The 27,088-nt window shown below is 41.8% G+C and overlaps 1 protein-coding gene across 2 annotated transcripts in view; it reads right to left on the reverse strand.

Annotated features, from left to right (window-relative positions):
* Positions 1-27,088, reverse strand: part of ppm1lb (protein phosphatase, Mg2+/Mn2+ dependent, 1Lb) — a 208,111-nt gene that overhangs the window by 5,874 nt on the left and 175,149 nt on the right. For both annotated transcript variants that reach the window (XM_060905850.1, XM_060905851.1), the window contains exon 3: positions 2,177-2,338. In XM_060905850.1, the coding sequence (XP_060761833.1) occupies positions 2,177-2,338 (162 nt within the window). The remainder of the gene's footprint in view (positions 1-2,176; positions 2,339-27,088) is intronic.

Below are 27,088 nucleotides of genomic sequence, written 5' to 3' on the forward strand. Positions count from 1 at the left end.
CCCCTTCACAACAGCCAACCAAGTGAACAACACTCTCCAGGAGGTAGGCGTATCAATATCCAAATCTACCATAAAGAGAAGACTGCATGAAAGTAAATACAGACGGTTCACTGCACGGTGCAAGCCACTCATAAGCCTCAAGAATTTTTATTCTAGACTGGAACAGAATTCTAGGCTAGATTGGACTTTGCTAAAAAACATCTAAACAAGCCAACACAGTTCTGGAAGAACATTCTTTGGACAGATGAAACCAAGATCAACCTCTACCAGAATGATGGAAAGAAAAAAGTATGGCGAAGGTGTGGTACAGCTCATGATCCAAAGCATACCACATCATCTGTAAAACACGGCGGAGGCAGTGTGATGGCTTGGGCATGCATGGCTGCCAGTGGCACTGGGTCACTAGTGTTTATTGATGATGTGACACAGGACGGAAGCAGCCGGATGAATCCTGAGGTATTCAGAGACATACTGTGTGCTCAAATCCAGTCAAACTGATTGGTTGGCGTTTCATAATACAGATGGACAATGACCCAAAACATAAAGCCAAAGCAACCCAGGAGTTTATTAAAGCAAAGAAGTGGAATATTCTTGAATGGCCAAGTCAGTCACCTGATCTCAACCCAATTGAGCATGCATTTCACTTGTTAAAGACTAAACTTCAGACAGAAAGGCCCACAAACAAACAGCAACTGAAAACCGCTGCAGTAAAGGCCTGGCAGAGCATTAAAAAGGAGGAAACACAGCATCTGGTGATGTCCATGAGTTCAAGACTTCAGGCAGTCATTGCCAACAAAGGGTTTTCAACCAAGTATTAGAAATGAACATTTTATTTACAATTATTTAATTTGTCCAATTACTTTTGAACCCCTGAAATGAAGGGATTGTGTTTAAAAAATGCTTTAGTTTCTCACATTTTTATGCAATCATTTTTGTTCAACCCACTGAATTAAAGCTGAAAGTCTGAACTTCAACTGCATCTGAACTCATTCATTCATTTATTCATTATCTCTAGCCGCTTTATCCTTCTACAGGGTCGCAGGCAAGCTGGAGCCTATCCCAGCTGACTACGGGCGAAAGGCGGGGTACACCCTGGACAAGTCGCCAGGTCATCACAGGGCTGACACACAGACACCCATTCACACCTACGGTCAATTTAGAGTCACCAGTTAACCTAACCTGCATGTCTTTGGACTGTGGGGGAAACCGGAGCACCCGGAGGAAACCCACGCGGACACGGGGAGAACATGCAAACTCCACACAGAAAGGCCCTCGCCAGCCCCGGGGCTCGAACCCAGGACCTTCTTGCTGTGAGGCGACAGCGCTAACCACTACACCACCGTGCTGCCCTGCATCTGAACTGTTTTGTTCAAAATTCATTGTGGTAATGTACAGAACCAAAATTAGAACAATGTTGTCTCTGTCCAAATATTTATGGACCTAACTGTAAATGTGTTTCAGCTACAGTGGTGCTTGAAAGTTTGTGAACCCTTTAGAATTTTCTATATTTCTGCATAAATATGACCTAAAACATCATCAGATTTTCACATAAGTCCTAAAAGTAGATAAAGAGAACCCAGTTAAACAAATGAGACAAAAATATTATACTTGGTCATTTATTTATTGAGGGAAATGATCCAATATTACATATCTGTGAGTGGCAAAAGTATGTGAACCTTTGCTTTCAGTATCTGGTGTGTCCCTTTATTTTCCCCTCTGTTAAGTAATTTGGCCATTCTTTATTTAGGTATCACTGCGATCACTACCTGGAATGAACTACCATGTCAGTTGCAGTCCATAATGTTTTATGTAGTTTTAAATCCAATGTCACAAAATTATTTGATCAATTTTATCAGCATTCACAAAATCCTTTTATTATGTCCTCGCTAACCTTCTAGTTCATGCCATATTTTATTTTGCATACCTCCTGGACACTTTTTTTTTTTCTCCTCCCCTCTTTTGGCACTTGATGCACTTGGACCATAATGGAAATCAGTGTTTACTCTTTATTGTGCTATCCATGTTTTTTAATGTACACTATACTTGTATTTTGTACATTATTTTACTAAACAAATTCGTCATCATCACATGCAATTCAAGCTGGAACCATTAGGGGGCAACAAAGCACCATTGCATAGACATGATACATTTCATCCTTGTTTTTTTTGTGGCCCACCTGCTTTCTTGATCCTCTTGCGCTCTCTGAGTTGGTACGGTTTGTGATCATATGATAGGGGGATGGCATTACCGTCTTTATCACACAAAACTCCTCGGGAATCGCCGACGTTAGCTACCGTCAGTTCCTTATCAGACAACGTCGCCACCAGGCATGTTGTTCCTAAAGGAGAGAGAAAGAGAGCGAGAGAGAGGAATGGTTAGTGGGATGCAACATGACTACACAAAGTGAATTTACAAAACAAATACTGTTTCAACCAGTCGTAGTCTTTTGTCCAAATGACCTTCTGCTGCAAAATAGCTCCTTTCTCTCAGGTCCAACACACAATATGCACTTTCTTTTGGAAATCAGCCAATCTAAACACCTGCTAACTTCAAACAATGCTTGGCTTCTCCAAGGCAGCAACTTTAACTTTGCTTTTTCCTCTTGCGCTCACTTTTCTGAATCCTTTTTTTCCCCCTGCTCCCTTTTCCCTTCTTTGTTTAATTTTCCCAGGACCAGGGTTTGCTCAACAAGATCCCATCGGCACAGAACATACTGCCTGTCGGACCATCTGTTCCTCCCTCAGAGCTTTTAGCATCGCTTTCAAAGGCTAAACAAAGCATACTGATCAGAAATAAGTCACCTCTACCTGATTCAAAGCACCATGCTGATGCTATTAGGCATTATGAAATGATTATTATACATAAATTTAGTGATTTTTATTAGCATGCAGTAGGTTGAGTGCATCTTGGTTTCATAACACTACATTCCAAAGCTGTGCTAATGAAGAAAGGAAGATGTGAGGACAAGGGTTCATACCAGGACAAACTGAGCTACTTGCTACACAGGAACACTGTATTCCCAACAGCCCAAACCTGATCCAGGACAAGGCTGGACTCCTGGACAGTCTGCTCATGTCCATGCTCGAAGACACCTGATTCACGTTGCATAGTTTGTGATAAATTAGGGAAGTTGTGATGTCAAATCCAGAAGATGTCTCACTCTGTGTGCATGACTGACACTGATTCTACAGTCTGGGCTAGAAAGAAATCAGCCCCAGCCTCGGTTCTTTAAACCACTGTGGATTTTTTCATTCAAACCTTGCTGGCATTGTTCAGCCTGGTTACACAAAATAATCCACCTTAAATAGCCCGGGGGGGGGGGGGGGGGGGGGGAACCCCAGCCTTTTAATCTTTGAAGGATTGACCAAAAGCTTGGTAGCTGTACCAGATTATACCACAGTATTCTTTCCATTCACTGCAGTCTTGATTTCAGCAAGTCCGCTGTGTATTCCCCTATAGACAGATTTGGTTCATTCTACTCACGAATAGTGTGGAAGGTTGAAAAGATTTTAATTATAAAGTACAACAGATTATAAACTTCGTCTTCCCCAATCTGGGGAAAAAAGTGAAAAAAGAAGAGTTGAGGGAAAGAGGCTATTTATAGAAAAGAAGAAAAGAGAAATAAAGACAAAAGAGATGAGTGCAGAAAATGAGCGAATCTCCTTAGTGTGTCCCCCCCCCACACACACACCCACCCACACACACACTCATTCAATCTTTCTCTCATACCCAGCTCCATACCATTTCATGCTTTTCAAGTCAAAGAGGATGAAAGTAGGAGGAAGCTCAAAAACATGGACTCATGATACATCATCAATATCAATGTGTATGTCAGGCTTTTAGTACTCGAGTCCAGGACTTGTGCCCTAATTTTAAGGACTCGTGACTTGACTTGGACTTGTGCATTTACTGCAGTCAGACTCGTAAACTGGAGATGAGGACTTGGATTTTTTCTTTATTTTTTTGTAACATGCCATAATAATTTGGCATAAGATATTTATATTTATATCTCTATTAATTTTTGTACTAACTTCGTGCAAGAGAGTGCCGCGCCTGTGCACCTTGGCGCGTGCATCAGATAGACTCTCTGGACAGCGTGCACACCAAGCGGACTCTCGCGTGTGTCGTAAACAACTCGCACCTGCACAGGATTAAGGCGCAATCAGCACGTTTATATAAAAACTGTGAAAACACACTTTGCAAAGTATTGAGTTGCGTTGCTGACACATTACTGAACCTTATTTGCTTGTTTGGTTTCTTGATCCCTGATTTCCTGTTTCTCGTCTTTGATTCTACAGAGCCTACGATAGCCTGTTTGTGCCTCGCTTGACCTATTGCCTGTTTCACTGTTTTATGATTTTGCCTGCCATTCTGGATTGTTTACCTGTCTTCACTTGTACTAATAAACACCTTTTGTACTTACATCCGTCTCCAAACCATCTCTGACAGAATACTTCGCACTCCCTGACAAAGAGAATGCACATTCATCTGTTCATACGTCATGCTCAGGAACAAAGTAAATGTTAATGGCGCTGAAACAACCACCGTCAAATGGTGCAGTTTGAGTCTTGTTCTTGGACTTGACTTGGACTCGATGTGAAATTTTTTTAATGACTCGGACTTGAACACTGGGGACTCGAGACTGGACTCGGACTCAAAGTTTAGTGCCTTGACTACAACACTGATATCTCTCATCTCATCTCATTATCTCTAGCCGCTTTATCCTGTTCTACAGGGTCGCGGGCAAGCTGGAGCCTATCCCATCTGACTACGGGCGAAAGGCGGGGTACACCCTGGACAAGTCACCAGATCATCACAGGGCTGACACATAGACACAGACAACCATTCACACTCACGGTCAATTTAGAGTCACCAGTTAACCTAACCTGCATGTCTTTGGACTGTGGGGGAAACCGGAGCACCCAGAGGAAACCCACGCGGACACGGGGAGAACATGCAAACTCCGCACAGAAAGGCCCTCGCCGGCCATGGGGCTCAAACCCGAACCTTCTTGCTGTGAGGCGACAGTGCTAACCACTACACCACCGTGCTGCCCTACAACACTGATATGTGTTTGGTAAAATCTATTAAAATACTTTCACAACAGTAATGCTCTTACCGCGTTATCATCTACATCTTACCAACAGACCCTACTTTTCTTCTATCTTGAGTCAGCGCCAGAATTATTAGCACCCTTTGTAAAGATGGGGGGAAAAAGTTAATGAAAAATTTTTGTGGTTAATTAGCAGAGGTGGAAATAGTCCAACACATACTGCCGAGTAAAAGTACTGCTACTGTAGTAACAATGGATGTGAGTAAAAGTAAATGTAATAAGCAAGATTAGTTAGATGAAATCAAGAAAGAGCAAATAGATCATCTGGTGAAAAGCTTTATAATATACTTTTTTGTGCCTACAATTGACACACTAATCTGGTGCAGTGGTTAACACGGTCACCTCACAGCAAAAAAGGTTCGGGATTCAAACCTCATAGCCAGCAGGGACCTTTCTGTGTCGAGTTTGCATGTTCTTCCCCATCTGTGTGGGTTTCCTCTGGGTGCTCCGGTTTCCTCCCATATTTCAAAGATATGCAGATTAGGTAAATTTATTTAAAACAAACAAACAAACAAACAAACAAACAAACCCAGCCACTGGGGTTGCACAAGTCAGTGCATGGTTAGTGCCGGTCCCAAGCCCAGATAGCTTGGGGAGGGTTGGCATTCAGGAAGGGCATTCGGTGTTATTTAAAAAAAACCCTTATGCCAAATCAAATATGCGGACCATGAGCAGCAAGAAGAAGAAGAACTGACACGCTAATCTAAAAATCCAGTTTTATGCCAGCTAACCAAGTGAGTTATTGTTGCGACCCGGCTCAAGACCATAACAAAAGAGGATAACACACTTCTTTAAATTAGAAAACTCAAGGATTTATTGGAATAAGCTAAAACAAAACTTAAACTGAGGAAAGAATTAAAGACAAACAATATAAGCAAATGGGTCAGTACGGTTAGTCAGTCATCAATAGTGTCAAGAACGTGAATGGAACACAAGGTGTGGTGCCCTGTAACAAAAAAAAAATAAAATAAACAATAAATAAATAAAAATAATGCAACAAATAAAACCCCACAAACCAAAAAGGCCCAAAAAGGACAGCTGCCACCTGTCCCTTCCTCTTTCTCTCTGGTATCTGTCAAACTGATCTTATATAGAGGCTGAACCAGGTGAGACAGGCCTCAGGTGAGCAGGTAGGAGGAGCCAACACAAAACAGGAAAACCAAATGAGCCCAGAGAACGTTATACCGATACTGAAATGAAGACCACCTTCTTTATCAATAACACAAAGTTAGCTAGCTCATATCAATTCATACATTTCTAGCTGGGGCGGCACGGTGGTGTAGTGGTTAGCGCTGTCGCCTCACAGCAAGAAGGTCCGGGTTCGAGCCCCGTGGCCAGTGAGGGCCTTTCTGTGCGGAGTTTGCATGTTGTCCGCGTGGGTTTCCTCCGGGTGCTCCGGTTTCCCCCACAGTCCAAAGACATGCAGGTTAGGTTAACTGGTGACTCTAAATTGACCGTAGGTGTGAATGTGAGTGTGAATGGTTGTCTGTGTCTATGTGTCAGCCCTGTGATGACCTGGCGACTTGTCCAGGGTGTACCCCGCCTTTCGCCCGTAGTCAGCTGGGATAGGCTCTTGCCTGCGACCCTGTAGAACAGGATAAAGCGGCTAGAGATAATGAGATGAGATGAGACATTTCTAGCTACACAGTTAGCTATTTAGCAAACATGCCCTTTACACATTATCCTGAGTGTTACCTCCCTTTACCAACGTTACAACGCTCCTAAGTGTTCAGAATCTGGAGAACTCCTCAATTCTTGGGTTTCAGTCACGTGACTTTTCTTAGCGATTTCACTTCTGGTAAAACAGCTGGTGGTCTAGCAAACCAAAACGGCTGCTGTAGTGCAAACAACTAGCGATAACTTATCAGAGTATGCTCGTAATCTAGAAGCCACTGCTTGCTTTAGATATATTTAGAAGATTGCTATGTGCAATGGAATCGACCCCTACAGTCTGGGAAAGAAGGATTTGTCATACGATCTCGAAAACTACCCTTCAGTCGAGTTCCCCGACATCTCAAACTATCTGGTCATCCTTCTACACCACAAAACAGATGAAAGCATGGAAGAGTACGGAGGCTTAAAACTTTTTTGTATGTGGCTGGGTAAAGGACCTCAGTATCAAGTCGCTGCCAAATGAATCCTGTATTGTTTTCGCCCGTGTAAGTATGTTTTTGTTTAAGCTTTTTGTTTGCGTCTTTACAACAAAGCGCTGCAAGTTGAAGTGTAAACAAACAACACTGCTTGATTCTCACTTGTGTTGGTTCTGATCACTCAGATAAATCATTCACAAAGATCATCAGAAACCCCTTTAAAGACCTGGATCTTAGTTAAACAAGACGGAGAAGTGATCACGGCATGTTGTAACTGTATAGCTAGGTAAGAATTTTGTCACGACATTCATGCATATGGACTTTGTGAGCAGTAAACAAAGAAACAACTTGGGACTTTAGCACTTCATGACTAAAAAAGTACCATAAAATAACGACACATGGCAAGAAAAGTACTTGGAAAACACTAAGGACATAGCTGAGAGGGATATACAAACCTTTCACGAAGTGATCACTACAAACTCGAGCATGCTTCGACTCGGCTCCCTTCGATTTCAGTGAGAGGTTCAAAAGCCATCTTTCTCGACGTCTTTTTGTGAAATCCTGTGTTCATTCACCCTTTTTTATTTGTTCACAGGGAACCCTGAAGAAACTTTGATCAGTTTCACGGTTTGATCGATTCGAACAACCTAAAACAACGCAAGCGTAAGGCATTTTTCATGCAAGCAATGCAACTTCTCCGTACAAATGCTTTGTCAACTGAGCTTTGGTAGACCACCAGCTAAAGTTTTGAATCACTAACGAGGCGGTTGTGACGTCACGTGAAACCCAAGAATATTTTCGGATCGTCTTCAAGGTTCTCTCTTATGGACTGTCCTCTTCAGCTCATGGATGGCCAGGTCAAAAGCTCGATTCTGTGTTCACTAAACCATTTTGCTGAAGACTTAACCACAACCCAGTTATATCTTCTTGGCAGAAGTTTACATTTAAAATCTCCTGGTACTTCAGGGAGTCCATAATGACAAGTATCTTAAAAAGGTTCCAAGGACCTTAGGAGGATAAACAACCCATTTCAAAATCTCTCAATCTCCACAAATCCTCCAGCATACTAAACAGAAATGGCTGATTTTCTCCTTCATAGCCAATTCCCACCCATTAGACAGCTCTCCCCATCACAAGGCTATCAACCAGGGAGAGTGAAAGCCATCATGTGCATTAGTGGTGGCATAACACTTGGAGGAAGGAGATATCCGCACCCACCTTCACACGCATGAGCCAACAATGACCATGATTGGTTGGTGTCACCACAATTGACCAGGGAGAAAGATAATGCCACCCCTCCCTTCCTGACACCACAGGCCCATTATAGGTGGGGTTTACATTAGACCGTATCAGCGGATCATCAGATTAACGTTTTTAAAACGATTAGTGTGCACACAGCAACACCAATACACGATTCGCGTGCACACAGCAACACCAATACACGGATACGCTCGGCTCCGCAGGCATCCTGCGCTCCAAATCACTCCGCCCTGAACAGCGAGTGCCCTCTGGAGGGTGCGCACTCCGGCCCTGCGCAGCTCACAGAGCGCGCAAGTGAAGTGCACGAGCCACGATTCGGGACTGAGCCGCTGTGTGTGTGATCCCAGCGCATATCACTTACCACTTGCAAGTGGAAGGATGGAAAGCCTAAAGACAATCATAACTACACAATGGGCAGTATTTGCATCAGTATTTGCAGTATTTTCATACTTTTATACTCTTTAATGAAAGGTGATACAAGGCGGAAGTCCGCGCCGTTTTTCAGCAGTCGCGTCACATGACCAACGCCAGCGAATCAGGAAGGTGGATGTCACAGTGACGTTGTCCAATGACGACGCCAGCTAAAGCTCAGCACAGCGTATCCGCGTATTCTCAATGTTTACACAGCACCGGACCAGACACAATCTAGATTGAATACGTGGACCCTGGCGGATTCCCGTTTCCCGGCGTTTCCAGGCGGTTTAATGTAAACGGACAGTGCAGCCGCGAAGAAAACGAGACAGATACGGTCTAATGTAAACTTGGCCTTACTCTCTTGGGCTCCCGGCCAGATAGTTGTAGCATCATCGAGATTCGAGCTAGAGACACTTCCAGATGATAGGGTGAACGCTTTTCAGTTGCGCCACTCAGGAGCCCCAGAGCCATCATTCTTTTTACACAAAACCCACACTTTTGGAAACCATTTGTTGCTAGAAAGCTCTATTTTTGTCTCATCTAACCAAAGAGCTTGGTCTAGTCAAAGTTCCAGTGGTGTCCAGTAAACCACAGATGCTTATGTTTGTGGTTAAATGAATGAAAAAGCTTTCTTTTGGCTTGCCTTCCACATAGTTCTTTGGCATGAAGGTGGTGTCTAATTGTACATTTGGTTACACCAAAATGGCATCTCCAATCATGATCTCTAACCATCCTTCTCTCTGGACATGGGAGAAAAATACATTTGCAGCCTTTTCCTGGCGACTTGTCCAGGGTGTACCCCGCCTCTCGCCCATAGTCAGCTGGGATAGGCTCCAGCTTGCCTGCGACCCTGCACAGGATAAGCGGTTACAGATAATGGATGGATCTTCCAATAATTCTGCTTTTGTTACAAAATATACATCTTTATAAAGGTTTTAATTTTCTTAGACTAAATGTTAGATTTGTATGAAATCTCCAATGTGAAATTAAGCTAATTAAAATCAGACATTTTTTATTTTTTTTTTACACACCTTTACCAAGTTTGCTAATAATTCTGAATGACTGAACATCCATATCTAGAATGTAAGTAGGTACCAAACAACCAAAAAAAAAAAAAAAAAACACCCCGCCCACAACTCTTCACTGTTATCATTCATGATCAGTGATTATGTAACACTTATCAGAAGATAATCGCCACAGTTCCATACAGAGCTTGTTCTTCTTCAAAACATGCAAAAACAGAGGGAAAGAAAGTTGGAAAAAATGATGAAAGGAAGACAAATGAGAAGGTTTATGGGGGCTGAAAGAGAGGACGGGTGAAAAAAAAGAATGAAGCTGGAAAAAAAGACAGCGTGAGAGAAATAATGAAGTACAGACAGTTGAAAGCTATGAAAGAAAATGTTTATAGAAGGCAAGAGATTTTCTGGATCACTCGTAGGTAGAAAACGTCCAATTTTAGCAACAATATTTAACTACAAGGGCACTTGGAAGAGTAGAGTGCATACTTCCACCAAGCCACATAACATCAAACTCAAATCACTTGAACTGAGGATAATCCTAAAGCTGGACACCAAATTTCATCCAAATCCTTTCACTACATTTTGAGTGGGAACAGACCAAATAAATAAATAAATAAATAAATAAATAAATCCTGGATCCACATACATATCCGGATTTGCATCAAAATCTAATCAATTGTTCCTTGGCCCATGGCTCACCATTCCTCCAAATTTCATCAAAATCCATTCACTACCAGAGGTGGACAATAATGAAGTACATTTACTTGAGTACTGTACTTAAGTATACCTTTTGAGTATCTGTACTTTACTCGAGTATTATTTTTTTTGGAAACTTACGACTTTAACTTCACTACATTTGAAAGACAAATATCGTACTTTTCACTCCACTACATTTCTGTCAAGGTCCTCATTACTCGTTACTATGAAGCGGCTTTGAAAGTGGATGTTTTTTCTTTTCTTTTCTAAAACGTGATTGTTTTTTTCGCAGGTGATACTGAGACAGCCCATCAGTAATCACTAGGGTCACATCACATCCATAGACTGTATAAAATCAAGCTCAATGATTTCTCAACAGCATTATTTAACACGATCAATTGATGGCAGAATGGAAGGAGGCGGTTCTTCTGGGGAATGCACACACTCATTACCATACCTAGAACCCATGTTTCAGTTTTCTGAAAGGATTAAAGATACGTTTTGTTTGAAATGTTTGCTTTGTTTGCCGAAAACGAACCACATCACGGCCAACAAAAACTCGCTGCCCAACCTGCGGAAGCATATTGAGGTATATAAACGTTTTATTCCAAGAAAAAGCTTGCAGTGAAGTTGTCTGTGCTTTTAGAGCTTGCGATAATGTTGCAAATGTAGCTATGCAGTCTGATTAGTCAAATGACTTTCTATGGATTTGCCCGCCAAGTTGCCATAGCCTTGTCCACGGGGAACGTTTACACATAGCTAGTTAACTGGGACACTGTTAGTCAGCATGTAAAAACGGAGTTATGCTAACATGAATACTGTTAACATATCTAAAAGTCCTTTCAGAAATATGTTTCAGCATAATCTTGACAAATACAACCCCGATTCCAAAAAAGTTGTGACAAAGTACAAATTGTAAATAAAAACGGAATGCAATAATTTACAAATCTCAAAAACTGATATTGTATTCACAATAGAACATAGACAACATATCAAATGTCGAAAGTGAGACATTTTGAAATTTCATGCCAAATATTGGCTCATTTGAAATTTCATGACAGCAACACATCTCAAAAAAGTTGGGACAGGGGCAATAAGAGGCTGGAAAAGTTAAAGGTACAAAAAAGGAACAGCTGGAGGACCAAATTGCAACTCATTAGGTCAATTGGCAATAGGTCATTAACATGACTGGGTATAAAAAGAGCGTCTTGGAGTGGCAGCGGCTCTCAGAAGTAAAGATGGGAAGAGGATCACCAATCCCCCTAATTCTGCGCCAACAAATAGTGGAGCAATATCAGAAAGGAGTTCGACAATGTAAAATTGCAAAGAGTTTGAACATATCATCATCATCTACAGTGCATAATATCATCAAAAGATTCAGAGAATCTGGAAGAATCTCTGTGCGTAAGGGTCAAGGCCAGAAAACCATACTGGGTGCCCGTGATTTTCGGGCCCTTAGATGGCACTGGGTCACATACAGGCATGCTTCTGTATTGGAAATCACAAAATGGGCTCAGGAATATTTCCAGAGAACATTATCTGTGAACACAATTCACCGTGCCATCCGCCGTTGCCAGCTAAAACTCTATAGTTCAAAGAAGAAGCCGTATCTAAACATGATCCAGAAGCGCAGACGTCTTCTCTGGGCCAAGGCTCATTTAAAATGGACTGTGGCAAAGTGGAAAACTGTTCTGTGGTCAGACGAATCAAAATTTGAAGTTCTTTATGGAAATCAGGGACACCGTGTCATTCGGACTAAAGAGGAGAAGGACGACCCAAGTAGTTATCAGCGCTCAGTTCAGAAGCCTGCATCTCTGATGGTATGGGGTTGCATTAGTGCGTGTGGCATGGGCAGCTTACACATCTGGAAAGACACCATCAATGCTGAAAGGTATATCCAGGTTCTAGAGCAACATATGCTCCCACCCAGACGACATCTCTTTCAGGGAAGACCTTGCATTTTCCAACATGACAATGCCAAACCACATACTGCATCAATTACAGCATCATGGCTGCGTAGAAGAAGGGTCCGGGTACTGAATTGGCCAGCTTGCAGTCCAGATCTTTCACCCATAGAAAACATTTGGCGCATCATAAAACGGAAGATACGACAAAAAAGACCCAAGACAGTTGAGCAACTAGAATCCTACATTAGACAAGAATGGGTTAACATTCCTATCCCTAAACTTGAGCAACTTGTCTCCTCAGTCCCCAGACATTTACAGACTGCTGTAAAGAGAAAAGGGGATGTCTCACAGTGGTAAACATGGCCTTGTCCCAACTTTTTTGAGATGTGTTGTTGTCATGAAATGTAAAATCACCTAATTTTTCTCTTTAAATGATACATTTTCTCAGTTTAAACATTCGATATGTCATCTATGTTTCATTCTGAATAAAATATGGAATTTTGAAACTTCCACATCATTGCATTCCGTTTTTATTTACAATTTGTACTTTGTCCCAACTTTTTTGGAATCGGGGTTGTAAACAGAATGTAGAAATCTTTCTTTTCTAGTAGCGTTAGCTACCCAATATGATTTCGAGTTTGAAAAGAGAGTTTGCTAGGCTTCAGGTGGAGCTTCACTGACTAGCTAGCTTAACGTTAAACCGCCATGATGGCACAGCATGCGTTTATTTTGTGAATTCACATTTCTGTCCTTGGTAGCGGCATTAGGTTTTGTAAGCATTGTGGCAATAATATAATACGCTGATAGAAAATGTACTTTTAATACTCAAGTATTTTTAAAAGCAAGTACTTCAGTACTTTAACTTAAGTAAAACTTTGACTGTACAACTTTCACTTGTATCGGAGTAACATTTGACCAGTGGGATCTGTACTTTGACTTAAGTAATGAAGTTGGGTACTTTATCCACCTCTGTTCACTACATATTGAGTTACGTTGGGAATAGAAAAACAAAAACAATCTCCAACAAAGTTGGCATGATGAAGCAGTTTAAAAACAAAAATCTATGAATTAAACTGACTTTATTCCTTTGGCAAAGAGCGCTACAATTTTATTGCTAAAGCTTGGGTTATAAAGCATGAAAACATTAAAGAATAATCAATACCGTGAGGAGTGATCTATGTGGTGGTGTGTGCAGTGTCATTCTTTAAAATAATTTTCATTTATTATGCCTTTATTTCATTTAGGTAATGTAGATATTGGTTGGGCGGCACGGTGGTGTAGTGGTTAGCGCTGTCGCCTCACAGCAAGAAGGTCCTGGGTTCGAGCCCCGGGGCCGGCGAGGGCCTTTCTGTGTGGAGTTTGCATGTTCTCCCCGTGTCCGCGTGGGTTTCCTCCGGGTGCTCCGGTTTCCCCCACAGTCCAAAGACATGCAGGTTAGGTTAACTGGTGACTCTAAATTGACCGTAGGTGTGAATGTGAGTGTGAATGGTTGTCTGTGTCTATGTGTCAGCCCTGTGATGACCTGGCGACTTGTCCAGGGTGTACCCCGCCTTTCGCCCGTAGTCAGCTGGGATAGGCTCCAGCTTGCCTGCGACCCTGTAGAAGGATAAAGCGGCTAGAGATAATGAGATGAGATGAGATATTGGTTGGCTTTTCATTACCTGCATACAGACAGCAGACAGGTGTACTTTCTTGTTGTTGTTATTTTTTTAAATACAGACATATTAAAATATTCACATTTCAATTTGTAAATAAATTTTTTTTAAATATTCAATTGTCAGCAATTTTAAATTTCTCCCACCTTTTCTTTTGGCATGAGTTAATTGGAACAAAGTCAAGAACGGGGCACCAGGAGTGGGTTCGAGGCTGTTAGGTTTTGATATCTGTGTATCGAAGGAGGTTAAATTGACAAAGTATGATCTAGGAATGTAGATCTCTGCCGCCTAAGAGATTCTGCCTCACGGTTCGGTCCGGGAGCAAACAGTTACACAGGCACAGCTGCTCACAAATGTTTCTCAGTTTATTGTAGGACAAACATGAGTATATATTTACATTCAAGAGTGTGTTGTAGCTATGTGACTGGATGATGATTTAATTGACAAAGCTAAGTAATCTATGTATAACATAAATGGGCGATGAAGCATTACAGCACTGGTTTCAACTACGCTACTGTATGAAAGAAGAAAGACATTATGTACCATTACATCAGCCGTCAGGATCATAGTTTTATGAAAAGAAGAAAAAGACATTCAACATAACCTTCATTAAAGGTGCCCTTCCACCAAAAAAGTTTAATACTGGCTCTTTTTGAAATACCATAGTTCACTCCGAGTTGCATATGCATGCTGCATGTGAAAATGTAATTCTACTCCCATTCCCTGTATTAGCTTATGAAAGAAAATAGTCGGAAAAACGAGCGAATCTGAAAAAGCCATACGATCTTACGTCACTTCGTAAATTAGTATTCATGGCCTCGCCCACCTTGGCTTGCGACCACCCACGGGAAGGAAGTTCGGATTTAAGCGCGAGGAGAGATAGCAGAGCCAGTGTTGCCAGATTGGGCGGTTTTGAACATATTTTGGGCTGGAAAACGTCAGCAGTATCTGGCAACACTGAGCAGAGCCCATCTCATCAGTAGCTAACGAAGAGGACCTAAAAGCAAGTTGAAAACATGTCTGAACAAGTTCATGCCTGTGTTATTTGTGGCAGTAAGACATCAACGTTGCATTTCTTGCCCAAGATAGAAGAGGTGAAGAAGAAATGGTTGGAATTTATCTTTGGAACACCACCAGCAAAGTATAATGCAACGTTAGTACTGTGTTCTGATCATTTCAACCACAGTGACTTTTCAAACTTCGGTGCCTTCAGTAGTGGTTTTGCTTCGAGGTTGCATTTAATCCCTGGATCTGTACCGTCAAGATGATCGACCACCAGCTCACAAGCTCTAAGTAAAACATGAACTTTTTGTTCGAAGGTTTTTGTTACAAAATAGCATGTTCATATTCTCCACGTTAGCATGCATGACATGGTCACAAGCTAGGCAGGGATGAGAGTTTTCCGCTTCTCGGCGGAGTTCCGCTTTTTCTGAGTAAAAAACGTCCTTTTTATATTATGCCAAATCCGTTGAGAATTTTTTTTTATTAATTTCGGGGGGTCGGGGTATGTTCCTTCATGCTGTTCAAACTTTATTAATTCCAACGATGTTTACACATTATTTGTAAGTTGTCATCTTTAGTCTCATTTAAATCTCGTTGAATGTGATGTAAAATTCATGTTATCTACATTGTTATTGGTCAAAACATCGACGTCGAGACCATAATAGCCAATCAAAACAGTTTTTACAAAGACACCCACATTCTTTTTTTTAAGTCACTCGTTCATTTTATTCGTTTGTTTGTTCAGTAAAAACCCAAACATTTGTTGAATTTCTTATTTCCTCGCGTCGCACCTCAATGATGTCAGCGCGCGGTATTTTTCCTTTCGCGGTTTGTTCTTTCTCTCTTGCCGTAGTAAGACACCCACATCTGCTTGCTCTGATTCACTGGAGGTAGCGTCACAGTGCTGTTAGCCAATCAGGGATAATGCGTTTACATGTCATGTATATTAATGAGTAAGAGCTGAAATCCTGTCGTTCTCCCGCCACCCACTCCTCCACCAAACTAGAACAGCTTGAAACAGGAGAACCACAGCATTTTTTTTTTTCACCAAAACCGGCTCACAGGGCATTCATTCATACTAGAGACCACCGGACAATTAATGAAAAAACGATGCAAGGAGACCTTTAAGCACAGAGCAGAATGTGTGAGCGAAAATAAATATCAAGAATTAACCAAAACAAGTAGTAATCAGGACCGCCTGTACCAGTTTCAAGAACTGGATGGATGGATGGATACTTTATTAATCCCATAGGGAAATTCAAGGTATCCAGTAACATTTCCCCATTGCACAAGATCAATACAAAAACTAAATAGCATTATACAAGGAGGTCGTATAAAAAACTAAAATACAAAATACCAAAGAAATAAAACATTACCAATAAGAGCAAATAATAGAATATACAGCTCTCAGTGTGGGAGGTAGTGCAGTTGGCAGTAACCAGTCACAGTGCAAACAAGTAGCAATCAGACCAGCCTGTATCAGTTTCAAGCACGCCAGACAATTTTTTTTTAATCAGATGGAATATGCTGCCAATGTAGCTGCTTTTTTGAACACTTTCCACTCTTGCACTCTGTATTGTCAGAATTGTTGAACAGCAGCGTTAGGGCTGGGCAGCTGATGACTTGTCCATATACAGGTACAATGTGTAAAAATTGGCTACCTGGCCACACTCCAAACAAATAGGGGTCAGAAAGTTAGGGTGTCCAGCCCTATTGTAAGAAACAAGGAAATGCACAGTCCCCCCCAACATATCACCACTCTCAAAGAATTATGACTCACTGAATCCTTGACTTGCAAGTGATGTCAAAGCAAAATAGAAACCTGGATGTCGGCCATGTTGGTGGATATACAAATGTGGGGTCAAGCGACATTCCATACAAAACAGTCACATGTGTGCAACTCTCTTTGTTTTTCCACTGCTTTAAGCGTTCTTTTAGCTCTGCCGTATCTTTGTGTTGTATATGATTGTGGTCACAACAGTACTCGTGATCATGGCACGTTCCGATTTTTTAGAATTCCATCTGTGATTCGAAAAGAGAGCTAGGAAACGCTGAGGCTTAGTATGGAGAGGAGACGAGCACAGCTGAACAACATCAGCAGGGCTGATCTAACAGAGGCTAAAACCAAAACAGCTTGTGTTTGCAGTAATAATTTTATCACAGGTGAGATTCAAAAGGTTTCTCAATAATGATCATGGAAGAATTTTATTTCATGTTGCTAGAATTTTGCTATTAAATGAGCGTTCTCTTGTCGTGGTTCACTTGGTCGTTGTTATAATTTTAACACACGTACGTATTACCATTTCACTTCTAGGAGTGCTAGCAGAATTATACGATAGAAACAATCCAGGCTGGGCACCCACTCAGAAAATGGGCTATGTTTCATCCAAGGTCGGACTTGATTCTTCCGCAGCCAAACCAGATAGAACATGATATCTGGGTACTCGGGCGGCACGGTGGTGTAGTGGTTAGTGCTGTTGCCTCACAGCAAGAAGGCCCGGGTTCGAGCCCCGTGGCCGGCGAGGGCCTTTCTGTGCGGAGTTTGCATGTTCTCCCCGTGTCCGCGTGGGTTTCCTCCGGGTGCTCCGGTTTCCCCCACAGTCCAAAGACATGCAGGTTAGGTTAACTGGTGACTCTAAATTGACCGTAGGTGTGAATGTGAGTGTGAATGGTTGTCTGTGTCTATGTGTCAGCCCTGTGATGACCTGGCGACTTGTCCAGGGTGTACCCCGCCTTTCGCCCGTAGTCAGCTGGGATAGGCTCCAGCTTGCCTACGACCCTGTAGAACAGGACAAAGCGGCTAGAGATAATGAGATGAGATCTGGGTACTCGATGGTCGATAGAAGCGTCTTATCTTCAGAAAAGTCTCATCTCATTCATCTCATTATCTCTAGTCGCTTTATCCTTCTACAGGGTCGCAGGCAAGCTGGAGCCTATCCCAGCTGACTACGGGCGAAAGGCGGGGTACACCCTGGACAAGTCGCCAGGTCATCACAGGGCTGACACATAGACACAGACAACCATTCACACTCACATTCACACCTACGGTCAATTTAGAGTCACCAGTTAACCTAACCTGCATGTCTTTGGACTGTGGGGGAAACCGGAGCACCCGGAGGAAACCCACGCGGACACGGGGAGAACATGCAAACTCCGCACAGAAAGGCCCTCGCTGGCCACGGGGCTCGAACCCGAGCCTTCTTGCTGTGAGGCGACAGCACTAACCACTACACCACCGTGCCGCCCCTCAGAAAAGTCTAACTTTTTAAAATAATACGGGTTAAAACCACACACATCCATCATCTCTTTGTATTAAATCTTCGCTTGACCATTCAAATCGTGATAGTGAGAAAATTCAGCATTGTTTACAGACACACTTTCAGCGGCTGCCATCCAAGTTGCTTTGTATATCCATCATCATGGCGGACACTCATGACCTAGCACATTTTGATCACGTGGTTGCAAGTCATCTATATAGCATGAATATATCACTCACTGAAAATAGCACAATCTAACGCAACAGTCAGTTATATATTTAAAATAATAATAATTAATTAATTAAATATTTTTAAAAATAAAAAGCGCCAACTACTAATTAACAGCATGGCAAAAATACACGAAATTTGACTAAACTGCTGAAACTCTGAGAACTGGTCAAGATAACACTGCTACCTTATAATCATCATGTGTGCCATTAGCCTATAGTTACATTATAGCTTGTTTAGTTCAGCTTTTAGCAAGAACACACCCACAGCAGCTCACGCATCAGTAGTGCCTAAGACCACTACAGCTCATGACACAGCAAATATGTAACCGTTTTACAAAATAATTTTTATTAATAATGCGACTGATTAAAACACCTATGACTCAATAAAATAATGACATAGCTGAATGTTTTGAATTATATATTTGGTTAAATAATTGAGCCAAAAAGAGGAGTGCCACATTACCTTTATGTAAATGGGTTCTCGCAGTTGCCGGCTTGTGAATTAGCAGATCTTCCACACAGGCACTAAAAAAACAACTGTTCACGAGCTTCCAGGGATCTGTAACTTTTGAACTCATGCAATGTGTAGGCACTCAGTCCAAAAATGAGATTGCAATGTCCAGGTATGTGAGTGGAGGCTCGCTCTGTAATCTAGTCTTTCACTGTTTGGCATTGTGATTCAGTTCTTCCTGATAGGATCCCTTTTCTTTCTCTTTCCTCTCTTCCAAAAATACAGCAAATCCATGTTTCAGTGCCTGGATTCCAGTAGTTTTTATGAATTGCAACGACCCATTTGCTTCAATTCTCTGTTTTTCGGCAGTCTGAGCTTCGAAGCTAACATGTATGTAGCTGCCAGTGACGCGTGACTTCTCTGCTCATTTTGGGCTGAGGGCAGACCGAACACTACAGTGACTCACTATCGCCTCTTGAGGTACAAAGTGGTATTATGAGACAGACGGATACGTCCTGTCTTGGGGCTAGCTGGTTAGCATGCTAACTTCAGTAGCTATCTCTGCAATGCAATACATCTTCAACATAATGTCAAATCTGTTACTTCTTCACATTTTGTTGAGAATTTAAAATTTTTCTAAAAGTTTCAACCAAGGCGGCACGGTGGTGTAGTGGTTAGCGCTGTCGCCTCACAGCAAGAAGGTCCTGGGTTCGAGCCCCGGGGCCGGCGAGGGCCTTTCTGTGCGGAGTTTGCATGTTGTCCGCGTGGGTTTCCTCCGGGTGCTCCGTTTTCCCCCACAGTCCAAAGACATGCAGGTTAGGTTAACTGGTGACTCTAAATTGACCGTAGGTGTGAATGTGAGTGTGAATGGTTGTCTGTGTCTATGTGTCAGCCCTGTGATGACCTGGCGACTTGTCCAGGGTGTACCCCGCCTTTCGCCCATAGTCAGCTGGGATAGGCTCCAGCTTGCCTGCGACCCTGTAGAACAGGATAAAACGGCTAGAGATAATGAGATGAGATTCAACCAAAATTCTTACACGTAGCACCTTTAAAAAACAGTATGATTCAATGGAACAGGATAGCAATGTAGCAGGATACAGAATGCTATTTCAGGAACGCCACTTTTGCCACTGGCATCAAGGTTTGCTTATGGCTGAGCTGTTTTAATTTGATAAGACTAAACATTGTTACATCTCTCACTCTCTATTACAGATAAAACTTTGTGTCTTATTAGCATTAGCCTTCAAACACGTGAATTTGATTCACATAATTTAAGCTGAAAGTCCTACATGACGTTCTTTAATAAATAATTTGAATAGTTGGCAATTTGCTGTGGCATAAGAGGAATAAACTGCTTCAGTGCATGCTGTTATTGGAAAAAGATCAACTTCTGGGTGCTAAACATAACTGCTTTGTGTCACACCACATTGCTGTTGATTAGTTTCCCCTGACAACATGCTCCATCATCTTTTACTCCTTACATAAAAGTACATTCTATAATATTTGTAAGGTAAGATCTAACGTAATACACTATAACCATTATAGTCAGCTCTGTGTGGTTCCTTGTTCTCCTCAGGCAATGCAGCAAATTTAGCATGAACACAGTATGTCCCTTTCCTAAAATGATGTCTGTCTTTCCCGATTTCTGCCTTGCTAATGCTCTCACTCACACCCCCATGTTCTCTCTCTCACATTCAGTACTTTAGATATAAAGTCCATTCTGCTTCGTTGGAATAAGAGGGGAAAGATTGTGTGTTATTGAATATACGAAAGATGTAGACTTTATAAATTGAGCCATCATTAATATAAATAAATCAAACATGTAAATTCACAGACAATGGCAATGAATTTCATCATCAATTACTTCGTCTATGGTATGAAGCATGAGAAATGTCACACACACCCCTCACTTCCTGCCACACATAGCGAAGCAATTTGAATTAATTAGCAAATCTATCTATCCATTATCTGTAGCCGCTTATCCTGTTTTACAGGGTCGCAGGCAAGCTGGAGCCTATCCCAGCTGACTACGGGCGAAAGGCGGGGTACACCCTGGACAAGTCGCCAGGTTATCGCAGGGCTGACACAGAGACAAACAACCATTCACACTCACATTCACACCTATGGTCAATTTAGAGTCACCAGTTAACCTAACCTGCATGTCTTTGGACTGTGGGGGAAACCGGAGCACCCGGAGGAAACCCACGCAGACACTGGGAGAACATGCAAACTTCACACAGAAAGGCCCTCGCCGGCCGCTAGGCTTGAACCCAGGACCTTCTTGCTGTGAGGCGACAGTGCTAACCACTACACCACCATGCCACCCTATTAGTAAATTTAAATATAAACAAAATATATTTTGAATACAGCAGCACAGTGGTTAGCACTGTCGCCTCACAGCAAGAAAGTTCTGGGTTCAAGCCCAGCGGCTGATGGGGGCCTTTCTCTGTGGAGTTTGCATGTTCTCCCCGTGTCTGTGTGGGTTTCCCTCCAGGTGCTCCAGTTTCCCCCACAGTCCAAAGACATGCAGGTTAGGCTAACTGGTGGCTCTAAATTGACTGTATACGTGAATGTGAGTGTGAATGGTTGTTTGTCTCTATGTGCCAGCCCCGTGATGACCAGGGTGTACCCCACCACTTGCCCATAGTCAACTGGGATAATAATAAATTACATTTATATATCATCTTTCTCAAACTCAAGGTCGCTTTACATAGGTCAAAGAAAACAACACACAAAAAAAAGGTTGCTAAAGATTGGTGAGTTTATGCAGTGGTGGAGGAGAAGTGTTCATGAAACAGAAAGGTTTTGAGATGAGATTTGAAGAAAGGAAGGGAAGAGCAGTCATGGAGGGGTTGAGGGAGGGAATTCCAGAGCTTGGGGGCCATGGTGCTGAAAGACCTGCCACCCAGGGTAGAGGATCTAGTGCGAGGAACAGCAAGGAGATTATGGCTAAAGGATCTGAGAGAGCGGGCTGGAGTGTAAGGGGTCAGAAGATCACAGATGTAAGGAGGAGCAAGGTTGTGGAGAGTTTTGAAGGTGAGTAGTAAGATTTTATACTTAATACGGGACACAACAGGTAGCCAGTGAAGCTGAGAAAGAATGGGGGTGATACGAGAAGATCGTTTGGTATGGGTAAGGAGTCTCGCTGCAGAGTTCTGAATGTATTGTAGTCTCTGAAGGGATTTAGTAGGGAGGCCAGTAAAAAGGGAGTTGCAATAATCTAAGCGGGACATAATGAAGGAGTGGACCAAAGTCTGAGCATCACTAATGGAAAGAAAGGGGCAAAGACAGGCGATGTTCCAGAGGTGGAAGAAAGCAGTCTTGGTGAGGAATTTAATGTGGGGATCAAAGTTGAGTGAGGGGTCAAGCGGTATTCCAAGGTTTCGGACAACAAGTGAAGATTTAACAAGTGCACAGTCAACGTTAAGATAGGATAGGCTCCAGCTTGCCTGCGACCCTACAAAGGATAAGTGGTTACAGATAATGGATGGATGGATGGATATTTTGTGTGAGGTATATATGGATATTTTGTGTGAAGTAAAAAAAAAAAAAAAAAAAAAAAAAAAATATATATATATATATATATATATATATATATATATATATATATATATATGTGTGTGTGTGTGTGTGTGTGTGTGTGTGTGTGTGTGTGTCTGTGCTGCTTTCAGTTCACACTTATGTTGCTGGAAGTCAATCACAGAGTCGATTCACTGAAAATCCCAAAGCTTTGGAGGCAATTCCACACACTGAAAATGATTTATACTACAGAAATTGTGTCGAACACTGTCGAAACGCAAGAAAGACCCTCTGCCAGGGATGTTGGTCCTTTGGTCAGACTGATATTCAGTATATAGCTGCATAAAAACTAACAAAATATAGACTACTGTGACGCTAAGTTAGTTCAAGTGCCCATTTTGAAGCACTTGATAATATTGTAATGCCATAACAAATGTCAAATATTATATTATACTTGAAGACATATTATTTAATTAAGCTGAGTTGATGTCATGTATTGATGACAGTTGAACAGATGTAAATGCAGGAAGAGTTTATTTACAAAACAGGCAAACGGATCAAAAACGTCAGGCAGAGGCAGGGTCGTGCAACGGGCAAGGGTAATACAAGGCGCAAACGGGATGTCCAAGGAAATGCAAATCAGAGTCGAGAACCAGAGAAAGACGAAACAATATAAGGCTCGGTAACATGAGGCGTATACTTCATAAAGTCTGGGTTAAGTAAGCATGCACCATGATTGCCCTCTAATCAGGAACAGGTGCAAGGTACTTTGTCCTAATTAGCTTGTGTGCGAGTAGCAGTTTGAGGTGCGCTGCTGTGCGCGCATAGTAGTCTTTGGTGCGCGCTCCACACTCAGATCATAAACGCATGTGGACGTGACAGGTGAGAGTTTTGTAGCTGTGCTAGTTCGTTGGAATGCTGGAAAGAAATATTTAAAATGTACTTTGTTATATTTTATCTCTCTCTCTCTCACACATACACACACACACACACACACACACACACAATCTCTTTGTAATCTTCCCCTGTGTCTCTAATTATTTTTATCTCCACCCAGTGTTGAAGATAATGAGTTGTATTGGTCCACTCATCTCCCTCTCCAATTAGACACGCTGCCATTCCATAGAGGCCAGACAGCAGGAGAGAGATGTCTATATATCTATATATGTACCTTTCACATCGATGAATTCTGCTTCTTCTACTCTTTCCCGTGCTCTCATTATTATTTTTTTTTTTTTTGCATGTCAGTTATAGGAACCCAGATCCACAAGGATGATTGAAACCCAGTGGACAGTAATGATGACACCTGCGTCTCCTCCATACTCTCTCTCGCACACACACACCCTTGTCTGAGCTGCAGTATTACTCTGCCCTGCCATATCTGCAGAACCATCATATACAGCTAAAAGATCCTATTTCTGCGACTTAATGAAATCTTCATCACAGGAACATGCCCAGCCAATGCAAAATACAATCCAGCAGTAATTCAAAGCCAGTTTCAAACATTGTCTTGTTGAAACAATAAAGAGACTCTGTTATGAACCAGGTAATGTTCCATCACAAGTTTGTCTAAATTATACAGTTTAAATAGAAATCAATAAACAAGTACATCATTTATATAGTTTAATTGAAAACGTTTGATCCATTGTGGGTTTTTGAGTGCGGGAAAACAATATATTTAATATCCTTTTTAAAAAATCAGTACCCTATGGGTACATGTGGCTACTGCTTCTAAATAAAATAGTTTTCTGATCCCATGTCCATACAGTAAATATAGCATATGCATGTTTCAGTGATCCTCACCTCATCTCTTGCAAGCATCACCAAGCTGTGAGCAGCATCAGGGCTTGGAGTATTTTGGTTACCAATTTTGTTTACTGTGTTTTGTTCAAAATACAGTGCTGTGAACTAGATCCATTTTCAAAATCGTAAGAAAGCACTTGTTCATGAATGGTCTTAGAAGCATTATTTAGTACCAATGAGCACATTTTGTGCGACCCTGTAGAACAGGATAAAGTGGCTAGAGATAATGAGATGAGATGAGCACATTTTGTTTCACAAGTGTGGTGTAAAGACTCTAAAATAAAAAAAATTAAATTCAAAAATTAAAGCGAATAGCAGAAGTTTGACCAATTATACTTTTAACTTTTACTCTTAGTTTTCATGAAGGAGCTGATTTATTCCCACAAAGCTTTTGTAATTGCAAACCGAGCGGATCCCTCAAAAGATTCCAACGTTGTCTTCGCTGCCTTCTTGAGTTTTTGTTGAATGGCTGGAATTCTTGGCATAAATAATCAGCCAAAAAGCTCAAACACGACTTACCAAACCTTTCATTTGACCTTTCAGAAGAACCAAATAAAAGCTGTAATAATCAAAAGGTAAATTTTCTTAAAATAAACACCACTTACTTGATATTGAAATCAGTAGCCTTGGCGAACCACGAGATGAATTTCATTTATCTTTTTATCTGCCGATTATCTTCCGATACTATGAAGTTATAACAGGGTTTCTCTTATTTCATTTCTAGTTCTGATTAGTTCCGAAGTTTATTAAGAAGTAGAACAGGTAATCGAACTTGATCAGGATGAGTGCTGATTGGTTATAAAGTTTCGCTATTGTTACACTCATTCTTACAACACGATGACATAGTGGCTTCACCACTCGTTCTTGTGTACCTTGATAACACGAGATCAACTGTTCGTATCGCGAGATCACGATTTGCCGTTCTGGTGATTGTAATGCTTAGCGCACTGTGCATGCGCATACGCATATTGTTACACTCATTCTTACATTACGATGATATAGTGGCTCCGCGTCTATGAGGCAGTAGACACAAAAACCAAGAAATTAAATATTCAATTGGGTTGTACCTTGAAGACAAGAAAACAACCCAAAACACACACAAAAACACTTTCTATCAGCTTCTCAGACTCCAGACCTGATTTAAGGATAACAGTGTATAATATATGCCAAAAATAAGAAATAAACATGCAGGATAGTGGGCAATAGGGTGATTACTGCACCCGAAAAGGAACCAGAAGCTTTTCAGAGGACACGAAATGTGATTGAAAACTGTGATAAAGGCACACATATACAAGTTATTAAAGAATATAACACACTCAGAAAAGGAAATACTACCATATCATGGGAGAAGCCATGGCCTAATGGTTAAAGAAGCATTAGGTTACCAGTTCGAGTCCCTGGATCAGCAGGAATGGCTGAAGTGCCCTTGAGTAAGGCACCTAACCCCCAACTGCTCCCCAGGCTGCTCTGGGTATGCTGTATGTCACTCTGGATAAGCGCGTCTGCTAAATACCATTAATGTAACATAATGCCATTTTCTCCCACTATTAATAAATACAGTTCAATTTAATTCATGAAATCAAAGACAACTGGTGTTGCTATACTATAACTTAAATTACTTTATCATATACTATTCACTCACGTCTATATGCTGCACATTCATGCAATTATCCAATCAGCCAATCATGTAGCAGCAGTGCTACAACCAATCACAGGTCCAGAGCTTCAGTTAATGTTCATATCAAACATCAGAATGGGAAAAATGTAACCTCCGTGACTTTGACCTTGGTTGTTAGTAAACTGCTGATCTCCTGAGATCTCTTTTTCATTCACAACAGTCTCTAGAGAGGTCTGTGGGGAGAAACACCTTGTTGATGAGGAGAATGGCTAGACTGGTTTGAGCTGACAAGAAGGCTACAGAAACACAAATAACCACTCTGTAACCGTGGTGAGCAGAAAAGCATCTCAAAACATCAAAACCTGAGGTGAGTAGGCTACAAGAGCAGAAGGCCAGATCAGGTTTCAATCCTGTCAGTCAAGAATAGGAAAACAAGGCTAAATTGGGCACAGGCTTGCCGAAACTGGATAGTTGAAGGCGGCTTTACTGGTCACATGCACACTCAAGCACAGTAAAATTCATCCTCTGCATTTAACCCATTTGAAACAGTGAACACATGCATGCGCGCACACAAGTGAGCAATGAGCACACACACATACCCAGAGCAGTGGGCAGCTACGCTACAGCGCCCAGGGAGCATTTGGGGGTTAGGCGCCTTGCTCAAGGTCACCTCAGCCCAAGGCCACCCCCATGTTAACCTAACTGCATGTCTTTGGACATATCGCCGAAAATTCTGTGTGCGATACATAAAATTATTATATCGTAACTATTGAGTATTTTATGGTCATCTTCCGACTTGTGTTTGTTGCATTTGTTTAAAACCTTTCCCGGTGGTTTTCTCCCTGTCCCTCAGGCAGTAACGTGAGAGGCTGCCTAAGGGTAAAGAAAACAATAACGTCACGCACTCGCCAACCAATCCCGGGTGACATCTCGGTGCTGAAAGGAACTTCCGGGAAGATTTTCTAGTTTCGGTTGTGTTGCCAGATTGGGCGGTTTCCCGTCCAATTGGGCGGTTTTAAGTGCATTTTGGCGGGTTTTGAACATATTTTGGGCT

The sequence above is a fragment of the Neoarius graeffei genome, chromosome 23 (genome assembly GCF_027579695.1).
Source record: "Neoarius graeffei isolate fNeoGra1 chromosome 23, fNeoGra1.pri, whole genome shotgun sequence".
Lineage (NCBI taxonomy): Eukaryota > Metazoa > Chordata > Actinopteri > Siluriformes > Ariidae > Neoarius > Neoarius graeffei.